The 12,172-nt window shown below is 37.3% G+C and overlaps 1 protein-coding gene across 6 annotated transcripts in view; it reads right to left on the minus strand.

Annotated features, from left to right (window-relative positions):
- Positions 1–4,636: 4,636 nt before the first annotated feature.
- LOC137622258 (uncharacterized) overlaps positions 4,637–12,172 on the minus strand; it is a 65,203-nt gene continuing 57,667 nt past the window's right edge. For all 6 annotated transcript variants that reach the window (XM_068352778.1, XM_068352780.1, XM_068352777.1 and 3 more), the window contains 3 exons: positions 7,985–8,177; positions 7,276–7,408; positions 4,637–5,856 (listed from right to left, as the gene is read on the minus strand). In XM_068352778.1, coding sequence (XP_068208879.1) covers positions 4,809–5,856; positions 7,276–7,408; positions 7,985–8,177 — 1,374 coding nt within the window. In that variant the 3' untranslated portion in view covers positions 4,637–4,808. The remainder of the gene's footprint in view (positions 5,857–7,275; positions 7,409–7,984; positions 8,178–12,172) is intronic.

Genomic DNA, 12,172 nt, shown 5'->3' on the forward strand with positions numbered 1-12,172 from the left:
GTGATAAACCTGACATAGTTCTCATGGTTCCACTCATCACTTTTTTTTTTGTGGGTAATTGAGTACTTTTAACCCTCTGTCGTAATATCCCTTATATATAACTGCATTTTAGTCCGATTTTCTCAATATTTGTTATTACTCAATTTCTATTTCATATTAGAGTCAGTATTTTTCATTTGCAATATGGGACGTCAAAGCCAATTTTTGCAGTATCTGACGTCGAAGCCATTTTTTGCAGTATGGGATGTCGAAGCCAATTTTCGCAGTATGGGACGTCGAAGCCATTTTTTGCAGTATGGGACGTCGAAGCCAATTTTTGCAGTATCTGACGTCGAAGCCATTTTTTGCAGCATGGGACGTCGAAGCCAATTTTTGCAGTATCTGACGTCGAAGCCATTTTTTGCAGTATGGGACATCGAAGCCAATTTTAGCAGTATCTGACGTCGAAGCCATTTTTTGCAGTATGGGACGTCGAAGCCAATTTTTGCAGTATCTGACGTCGAAGCCAATTTTTACAGTATGGGACGTCGAAGCTAATTTTTTGCAATATGGGACGTCGAAGCCAATGGTTTTGAAATATGGGACATCAAAACCAATGTTTTTGAGATATGGGACATCAAAACCAATGTTTTTGCTATATGGGACGTCAAAGTCAAATTTTTTTGCAATATGGGACGTCAAAGTCAAGTTTTTTGCAATATGGGACGTCAATGCCAGTGTTTTCGCAATATGGGATGTTGAAGCGAATGTTTTTGCTATATGTCCCATATAGCAAAAACATTGGTTTTGATGTCCCATATTTCAAAAACATTGGCTTCGACGTCCCATATTGCAAAAAATTAGCTTCAACATCAAAGTCAATTTTTTTTTTTTTTTTTTTGCAATATGGGACGTCGAAGCAAATTTTTGCAGTATGGGACGTCGAAGCCACTGTTTTATCTTATGGAGAAATATAGGCTTATGAAATTATGAAAAAAATATAAACGTTTATCTGCAAATTTAAAAAAAATAATAATTCGTTAATACTCAGGCTAGAAATCTGTCTAAAAAGTAGGTGAAAACATAATGTAAAATAAAGAATGAAAAATGAATTCACACGTTTCAAAGAATGAATTCATATTGGCCCCGATTGATATAGTAACTATCCTATCAAGGAAAAAGTCTTTTCCACAAATTTCTAATCAGCAAACCTATAAAAAGATAGCTTTGGAATTTGACAGTAACTGCAGCTGACATATTTTTTTGTCTAACATAAAGGTCCTTCTGAAAACCAGAGACTTATGTAAAATTCGTTTTGAAAACCTGGGACATATATAAAAGGCCTTCTGAAAATCAGAGACCTATATAGAAAACCATATGGAAACTAGAGGCTTATGTAAAAGGCCTTTTGAAAACCAGACATATGTATGAAATACCTTCTGAAAACCAGAGACTTATATAAAATTCGTTTTAGAATCCTAAGACATATATAAAAGGCCTTCTGAAAATCTGAGACCTATATAGAAAACCATATCGAAACTAGAGGCCAATATAAAAGGCCTTTTGAAAACCAGACATATGTATGAAATTCCCTCTGAAAATCAGAGACCTATATAAAAGGCCCTTTGAAAATCAGATGTCTATATAAAAGGCCCTTTGAAAATCAGATGTCTATATAAAAGGCCCTATGAAAATCAGGTGTCTATGTAAAAGCGCTTATGAAAATTAGAGACCTATATAAAAGGCCTTCTGAAAGTCAGAGACCTGCGTAGAAGGCCTTTATATCAGAGGCCCTCTGAAACAGATTCCTATATAAAAGGCCCTCGGCAAACCAGAGACCTACACTTAAAAAAAAAAAAAAAAAAAAAACAGATGCCAATGTAAAAGGTTTTCTTAAATTGAGAATCCGATATACAAGGCCATCTGAAATCGAGAATCCTATATAAAAGACCTGAAATCAAGAATCCCATATAAAAGGTCTCCTGAAATTGTGAATCCTACATAAAAGGCCTCCTGAAATTGAGAATCCTATATAAAAGGCCTCCTGAAATTGAGAATCCTATTTAAAAGGCCTTCTGAAATCGGAAATCCTATATCCAAGGATTTTTTAAATCAGGAATCCTATATAAAAGGCCTTCTAAAATCAAGAATCCTATATAGAAGGCCTTCTGAAATCCAGAAACGTACATAGCTCTTATGAAAACCACAGACCTACACATACTTCTGAAGACCATAAACTTTCATAAGATGGTCTGTGGTTTCTGTATTTCAGAAGGCCTTCTATATAGGATTCTTGATTTTAGAAGGCCTTTTATATAGGATTCTCAATTTCAGAAGGCATGTTATATAGGATTCTTGATTTTAAGCCTTTTTATAGGATTCTCGATTTCAGAAGGCCTTTTATATAGGATTCCATATTTTAGAAGGCCTTTTATACAGGATTCTCAATTTCAGAAGGCTTTTTATATAGGATTCTCAATTTCAGACCTTTTATATAGGATTCTCAATTTCAGAAGGCCTTTTATATAGGATTCTCAATATCAGGCCTTTTATATAGGATTCTCGATTTGGGAAGGCCTTTAATGTGGGATTCTCGATTTCAGGCCTTTTATATAGGATTCTTGATTTCAGAAGGCCTTTTGTATAGGATTCTCCATTTCAGGCCTGTTATATAGGATTCCATATTTTAGAAGGCCTTTTATACAGGATTCTCAATTTCAGAAGGCCTTTTATATAGGATTCTCAATTTCAGGCCTTTTATATAGGATTCTCAATTTCAGAAGGCCTTTTATATAGGATTCTCGATTTGGGAAGGCCTTTAATATGGGATTCTCGATTTCAGGCCTTTTATATAGGATTCTTGAATTCAGAAGGCCTTTTATAGAGGATTCTCCATTTCAGGCCTTTTATAGAGGATTCTCCATTTCAGGCCTTTTATATAGGATTCTCGATTTCAGAAGGCCTTTTATATAGGATTCTCCATTTCAGGCCTTTTATATAGTATTCTCAATTTCAGAAGGCATTTTATATAGGATTCTTGATTTCAGAAGGCATTTTATACAGGATTCTTGATTTCAGGCCTTTTATATAGAATTCTCAATTTCAGAAGGCCTTTTATATAGGATTCTCAATTTCAGAAGGCCTTTTATATAGGATTCTCGATTTCAGAAGGCCTATTATATAGGATTTTTCGATTTCAGGGCTTTATATAGGATTCACAATTTCAGGCCTTTTATATAGAATTCTCAATTTCAGAAGGCCTTTTATATAGGATTTTCAATTTCAGGCCTTTTATATAGGATTCTCAATTTCAGAAGGCCTTTTATATAGGATACTCAATTTCAGAATGCCTTTTTAAACACCAAAGACTTAAAAGTTATTCTGAAGCCCAAAGAACTTTCTTCATAATAAGAATAAATGATGTGGTATGTGTAAATATAATCAGTCCTTGGTTTTCATATTGTTTTATTAGATTTACTAAGGACTTAATGTATATTGAAGAAATGCGAGGAATATTTTCTTTTATTACAAAAAGGTTTTATTGAATTATCAAAATGTATTTTATACAAACTAATATACTTAGAAATAAAAACTATACAATACTTCAAGTTTACTATGAACAATGACGTCATTAGAACAGATCTTTATATAACAGTTTAACAGTTGAGAATGCAGGTGATGTGTTGAAAAATATTGGTTATCACCACCTAAAGCGTCCAGGGTTAGTCCAGATCTTAAAAGTTTTCCCTTAAGAAGTTACTACATTAGCACCAAGAATCTTTCATTATCTGGAGAACTTTTCATTGGCCAATAAACTTACATGGAGTTGAGTACTTTACTTATACTTTACTTTGATGGCTGCTTTTCCGGTCCCATACAGCAGGGGAACCCCACTCTCTACAGGACCTCCACTTGTCGTTTTACCTTGTTCGTTCGCACTATTTATCTTTTCAAGTCACATATTGTTCATTTACTGTACAGCAGGGGAACCCGACTCTCTACAGGACCTCCACTGTCGTTTTACCTTGTTCGTTCACAGTATTTATCTTTTCAAGTCACATATTGTTCATTTACTGTACAGCAGGGGAACCCCACTCTCTACAGGACCTCCACTGTCGTTTTACCTTGTTCGTTCGCAGTATTTATCTTTTCAAGTCACATATTGTTCATTTACTGTACAGCAGGGGAACCCCACTCTCTACAGGACCTCCACTGTCGTTTTACCTTGTTCGTTCACAGTATTTATCTTTTCAATTCACATATTGTTCATTTACTGTTAAATCATCACTGTCAAAAGACTCATGAAATAGAAAGTCTTCAAGTTTCCTCTTGAAAGCCTTAATGTCTTCAATCATTCGAATGTTTCGTGGGAGCTTGTTATATAGTCTCGGGGCCGCATATTTAAAGGCTCTGGAACCTAAAGTAGACATAATGGTTAGTATGACAATAATAACTGTAAGGGAAGATATAAGGCCATTTTAAACTCACAATGTAGTGTTTGAGCAGTTTATGAATGGACCTATAGTCAATTTCTTTTAGCGATGCAGATTTGCACCGACTCGCAGCGGTGCCCTTTTAGCTTGGAAAAGTTTCCTGATCGCTATTTGGTTGGACGAGATAATTCTAACCAATCAGCGATCAGGAAACTTTTCCGAGCTAAAAGGGCACCGCTGCGAGTCGGTGCAAATCTGCCTAGATAGAAGAAATGGACTAAAGTGCTGTTCGCTGAGTACCAACAACATACACACTGAACTTTGGACCACAGGGCATTTTCACATCGACTGGACATAGGAGTCACAACCTGAGATATTGCACAATTACACTGTTAATTAGTAACTAGGTAGAGATCCAATGTAGATGGACTGTCTTGGAACTTTCATGCTATATGCCGGCAGATAAGTCAGAGGAGGTGCTGTCGCCCCGTTTATGGAAACTGGGAATGATGACGCCCTTGGGGCATCGTATTTAGCCGAATCCTGTTTACTGTCCTTCGTGGACAGTACAGGTGGACTCAAGGTGATGGTTTTATTACCTACACCACTGGAAGACGCTAAGCTTGCGCTAGTGTTCAACTGAGAATGGAAAGAGTTATTTTGTTTCTCTCTGGAACGATTCTGATTTGGCGAATCTGTCGCATCTCTTACTAATGCAAATGTCCTGTTCAAATCAGTTCGGCTGTTATTAGGTCTAAACGAAAGGCTGGAATTCAGGATGTCCAAAAAAGGAGCTCCATTCACGACATCCGAACGAGTCCTGTTCCTCTGGAACACACTAAATGGCAAGACATCTTTTTCAGGTGCCTTATTGGTTGTGCCCAGACGGACTTCCGGTCCACGTAGTAATTCTTGAGATATTTTCACCAGGTCATCCTCAGAACTGGCAGGCTGCTGTCCTTCTACCTCCCCCTCCTCCAGCACGTTTAGCGATATCCTGACAGACCCTCCCCCTTCGGAGTTCATTAGTATTGCAGGAAGGGTCCCTCGAAATATCTTTTGAAAATTGTCCTGCAGAATCGTCGCAAGGACGCTGTTGGGTATGTCATTAGGGGGCGGACCCTGTGGGACATCGGGTATCCCTGAGGACTCTACCAGAAAATCCTTCTCAGGGGCAGATAAGGAGACACTGAGAGGGCCCGAGTCAGAGTCATCCTCGCCCCTAGGGGGCTGAAGGGGTTTTGGAAGGGGTCCTATGACGAGGATAGGTGCGTCCTCCGGGGACAAGAAGGTCACTGGTCCAACTGGTGCCGCCGGTTCACCCGGGGGAGACTTCCTCCTTGGCTCACCAGTGGCCTTGAAGGAGACACTCCGTGGCAAAGGACCCACTAGGAGGGGCTGTGGGGGGGCGAAGGTCACCTTTCGGTAAATCACCATGTTGGCCCTGAAACAAATAGAAAATATTACTAATCATCTCATGATGGATTGGTGAAGGCACGTAATTATTATTATTATTATTATTATTATTGCTATTAATATTATCATTATTATTATTATTATTATTATTAGCAGTGCACACGTCCCGTCAAAAATGAGTGCTAAATTTTTAGATAGATATGCACACAAAAAATTTCTACCCTTCCACGCCCTCCCTCTTTCCTAACTACAACCAGCTGTCTTGGCAATTTGTGAAAAGAGTTTGGTAGCCAATTGTACCTTTCGGGTTAACCCCCCTCACCAGGGTATGAATACTTCCTCTCCCCCCTACCCGAGGGCCAGAGAGAGACAGAGCCGCCGTGTTTGGCTAAATGTGTTCTCATTACTCTTTTTATTGAATTTTAAATGCATCATTAATTCTAATACTATAAGTTAGCAGTGACATGCCACATTAGTTTCACCAAATCGAAGAAAGATAAGTTCCTCGTCACTATATTTCAAAAAAAGACATCAAGAGGAAAAAGAAATTTGGTTAATGGCGTTTTCATATTAATAAGAAAATCGTAATTTGGTACCTATAATATGTTGAAACCGAGAGGAAACTATTTGCAAATTGATCCTACCCAATTTAAGATGAAGAAACTTCAGTAGGAATTTAGGAATTACCATATTAAGAGCTAAGAAACTGTAATTATTATTATTATTATTATTATTGTTATTATTATTATTATTATTACTTATGTAAGATCAAAAGAAACACTTTGGATGGTCCCATTCACGTCCATATTCCAAATTTAAGATGAAACAATCAAGATTGTATTACAATCTCATGGCTATAGTTAAACTGGGTAGTAATTATCATGCCATCTTGAAACTATCAGTTAATTGGAAAGAAGAAACAGCCTAATCTCAGGCACAACATAAGTTTTCAATCTGAAATAATAGAGACTGTATATTTTGGCAATTTCAAGCAGTTTCAAGTTGGGTCGAGGAGTCGTCAAATTTATGTTGATACAAATTTCAAGATATTTTTTTGAGGTTACTTTCAAGTTCAGTGGCTTTATGAAGAAGACTATGGCTCTCAAAGTTGTCCGGAGCTCTCATTAAAGTGTGTGATATATGACTTTCGTAAATAGAGTACAATTTATAGTAGGGATATTGTAGAGATGGGGAGATGTTGATCGCCTGACTATCGGGGGCACTATTTCCACTGAAGGATCGCTAGATTCTATTTTAAGGCTCACTGGTGCTGGACCATGCAATTGAATATACATAAATTAACTGCCTTGATTAGGTTAGGTTAGATCATTGATTCAAACAGAATTGGCTACTCTGATCGCCTGACTATCAGGGGCACTATTTCCACTGAAGGATCGCCGGATCCTATTTTTCTGAATCCTAAAATCTTTCAACAGATGTCCTTTACCTATAACCCGTGGCATCGGCCTGATACATCGTAATTCTGAGCGCCCCGTCGGGATCTATGTAGCCGAACCGACCCGAAACTCGTCCTTTGGCGTCTCGCGCTTCGAGTCTGAAGCTCTGGTGCTTGCCTTCGCCTGCAAGAAGAAGAAATTCGGTTTATCATTATTATTACTATTATTATTATACGTACAGTTGGACAGAGGAATTTTTTGCACACCTCGCTCTGAAGAAGTACACCTTATCGCACCGTTACTTCGCGACGAGTTACAAAAATATAGTGTAGGTAGATATTGCTGAAGTGGTGGGAAGGGCTAAACTCAGGAACTCACTGTACAGTAAGGGCGTGGCTAGGTGTATTCTACTCAAAGCGACATGTACCAGGAATCCCTGTGTCCAACTGTACATATTACCTAAATACAGATGTCACTCCATATATACAGTATATATATATATATATATATATATATATATATATATATATATATACTGTATATATATATATATATATATATATATATATATATATATATAATGTGTGTGTGTATACAGGTGTATTTCGTGTTATCTGTGCATACATGTATGTATGAGCAAATGTAGTGAAGATAACATACTTCAAACGCAAACTCTAAACCGATTTTGAAACAAATTTCTCCTAGAATAATCTTTTACGATCATTTACGAACACGCGCACCAGTCCTCGCCCACCGTACCTGTATCATACGAGAAAGAATACGTCCCATCCGCCCGGAACACGTAGTGATACTCTTCGGCCGCGACGGGAAAGTCTTGGTGGGGCCTTGCGACGGTACACGTGGCGACGAATACCAGCAAGAGACAGGTCCTCGTTGTTGTCAACAATGTCCACGCCCGCAAGAATGGCCGTCTCCTCAAAGCGGACGGGAGCTGTAGTGAAAGAGAAATTATATAGAATTATCTAGATTATTATTATTATTATTATTATTATTATTGCTAGATTATTATTATTATTATTATTATTATTATTATTATTGTTGTTGTTATTATTATTATTATTATTATTATTATTGCTAGATAAGCTAAAACCCTAGTAGGAAAGGGAGGAAGCTATAAACCCAAGGGCTTCAACAGGGAAAAATAGCCCAGTGAGGAAAGTAAATAAGCAAATAGGTAATCTACAGGAGACGTAATGAAAAATTAAAATCAATAATTTTTAGAAAAGTGATATTTTTTATATATAAAAACTATAAAAAAGTAAAGAACAAGAGGAAGAGAAATAAGATAGAATAGTGTGCCCGAGTGTACCCTCAAGCAAGAAAACTCTAGTCCAAGACAGAGGAAGACCATAGTACAGAGGCTATGGCCCTACCCAAGATTAGTGAACAATGGTTTGATATTTGAGTGTCCTCCTCTAATAGATGATTTTGGAATACGATTATTTTAGCGTTGTTATTTTCACATGAGCAGTAATTGCATCTGTTAATATTACACTGATAGCTAATTGCTACAGAAAAAAAAGTTTTTGCTACAGCAAAGCAAAAATTGGCCAGATTAGTCAATAATGAAAGAGATCATTGTGATCCTATTCTGCAGAACCCTTTTAACCTTATTTGGACTGAACCCAAAATTTTTCTGTACCCATTTTTTTCTGTACCCATCTTTTTCTGTACCCATTTTTCTGTACCCTATTTTTTTCTATACCCATTTTTCTATACCCATTTTTTCTGTATCTTCTGTTTTCTATACCCATTTTCCTGTAATGGTTTTTCTGTAAACATTTTTTCTGTACCCATTTTTTCTATACCCATTTTTTCTGTATCCATTTTTTCTGTATCTACTGTTTTCTGTACCCATTTTCCTGTAATGGTTTTTCTGTGAACATTTTTTTCTGTACCAATTTTTTCTGTACCCATTTTTCTGTACCCTTTTTTCTGTAAACATTTTTTCTGTACCCATTTTTTTGTAGTATGCAATTTTATCTGTAACCAATTTTTTTTCAGTACCTAATTTTTTCTGTACCAATTTTTTTCTGTACCGAATTTTTTTGTACCCATATTGTCTATACCCAATTTTATTCTGTACTTATTAATTCTGACGCAATTTTTCTGTACCCATTTTTCTGTAACCTATTTTTCTGTAACCCATTTTTTTCTGCGCTCATTTTGTCTGAACCCAATTTACTCTGCACCCATTTTTTCTGTACCCATTTATCTGTAACCCATTTTTTCTGTACCCAATTTTTTTCTGTAACCCATTTTTTTTCTGCGCTCATTTTGTCTGAACCCAATTTACTCTGTACCCATTATTTTCTCCACTCATTTTGTCTGTAACTAATTTTTTCTGTAACCCATTTTTTCTTCACCCAATTTTTTCTGTACCCATTTTTTTCATTGTTCCATCAAACCTGGGCTACATACAGGTTTCTGTATTGCGTGTCAACATTTTCCCTCTATTTCTATTCTTTGCTTCTTCTCCCTGCTTTTCCATCAATTTCTTTTCCTTGCTTCTTCTCCCTATCCCTCCTCGCCACATCCATTCATCTCACCTAGCCTTTCATTAGGTTTTAAATTGTATGTGTTACTTCCGTAGATTTTATTTCTGAAAGTTAGTCGGCGTCAATGACCTTAGATGTCAGGATGCCAGAAAACCTCAAATTAATCAATCTAAAACGTTAAAGTATTTTGGACAGCAAGGCGTAATGAATTAAGTAGGAATGGTTGTGGAATAGAAGTCTAAAATAACTGCAGCTAGAAGAACTGTACTACAGTGTACTGCAGTGTACTTCAGTGTATTGCAGTGTACTACAGTGTACTGCAGTGTACTACAGTGTACTGCAGTGTACTACAGTGTACTGCAGTGTACTGCAGTGTATTGCAGTGTACTGCAGTGTATTGCAGTGTACTGCAGTGTACTGCAGTGTACTACATTGTATTGCAGTGTACTACAGTGTACTACATTGTACTGCAGTGTACTACATTGTACTGCAGTGTACTGCAGTGTATTGCAGTGTACTACAGTGTACTACAGTGTACTGCAGTGTATTGCAGTGTACTATAGTGTATTGCAGTGTACTACAGTGTACTGCAGTGTACTACAGTGTATTGCAGTGTACTACAGTGTAATGCAGTGTACTGTAGTGTATTGCAGTGTACTACAGTGTAATGCAGTGTACTACAGTGTACTGCAGTGTACTACAGTGTATTGCAGTGTACTACAGCGTACTGCAGTGTACTACATTGCACTGCAGTGTACTACAGTGTACTGCAGTGTACTACAGTATATTGCAGTGTATTGCAATGTACTACAGTGTACTACAGTGTACTGCAGTGTACTACAGTATATTGCAGTGTCTACAGTGTACTAAAGTGTATTGCAGTGTACTACAGTGTACTGCAGGCAGTGCTCCCTTACTTATTTGCATTTGTAAGTCCGTAACATCTATCCATTTAAAGAGCTTTGGAAAGAAAAACGTTGGGTATAACGTCAAGAAACAGCAAAAGAGCAAACTAAAGTCGAGGATAACATGTAATTATGGGAATAACACAGAATAAGAGTAACATGGGACACGAAAGCAAACTAAAGTATAGGACAACCAAATGCAAGAAAAAGAATTGGACATAGGCAGGACACATAATGAGAACAACAGACAATAGATGGACATTAAGAATAACAGGATGGGTCCCTAGAGATTGTAAAAGAAGCGGGGTAAGGAAGAGAAGACGATGAATTGATGAGCTAAGAATATTTGCTAGTGTAGACTGGCATAGAAAGACCATAAACAGACGCGTGTGGAAGGACATGTCTGAGGCCTTTGTTCTGCAGTGGTTTAGCAACGGTTACTTACTTACTTTGATGGCTGCTTTTCCGGTCCCATACAGCAGGGGAATCCCGCTTTCTACAGGACCTCCACTATCGTTTTACCTTGTTCGTTCAGAGTATTTAACGTTTCATATCGCATATTTTTCATTTACTGTTAAATCCTCACTGTCAAAGGACTCATGAAATAAGCAAGTCTTCAGTTTCCTCTTGAAAGCCTTAATGTCTTCAGTCATTCGAATGTTTCGTGGGAGCTTATTATATAGTCTCGGGGCCGCATATTTAAAGGCTCTGAGTGGAGCCTAAAGTAGACATAAATCTAGGTTCCAACAGTTTGAAGCCATCTGTAACTATTCTCGTGTCGACACGATTTGTTGGCTGCGCAATATGTAGCAATTCTCTTAAGTATTTTGGACGCCCGGTTCTGATAACATGGTGGGTTATTGTACATATTTTAAATTCTATTCTCGCTTTAATCGGCAGCCAGTGTAAATCGATTAGTATAGGGGTGATCCTTTCTCTGGGTGGGACACCTTTTATTAGTCTTGCTCCTCTGTTTATTATGTTTTGTAATTTCTTACATATTTATATTCATATACGATCATGTATGTGCTTATAATATATAATGATATAATCATCGACTACAATAATTGCTGTTACGATTATTTATAGATTATAATGTGTATGTGTGTTTTCTCGAGAGAGAGAGAGAGAGAGAGAGAGAGAGAGAGAGAGAGAGAGAGAGAGAGAGAGAGAGAGAGAGAGAGAGAGAGAGAGAGAGAGACCAACAACATAGTTAAAAATTTCATGCAGAACCTGAAATGTCATTTATAATGTGTATGTGTGTTTTCGTGAGAGAGAGAGAGAGAGAGAGAGAGAGAGAGAGAGAGAGAGAGAGAGAGAGAGAGAGAGAGAGAGAGAGAACATAGTTAAAAATTTCATGCAGAACCTGAAATGTCATTTATAATGTGTATGTGTGTTTTCGTGAGAGAGAGAGAGAGAGAGAGAGAGAGAGAGAGAGAGAGAGAGAGAGAGAGAGAGAGAGAGAGAGAGAGAGAGAACATAGTTATAAATTTCATGCAGAACCTGAAATGCCATACGGCACT

This window comes from Palaemon carinicauda, chromosome 29 (assembly GCF_036898095.1).
Source record: "Palaemon carinicauda isolate YSFRI2023 chromosome 29, ASM3689809v2, whole genome shotgun sequence".
NCBI lineage: Eukaryota > Metazoa > Arthropoda > Malacostraca > Decapoda > Palaemonidae > Palaemon > Palaemon carinicauda.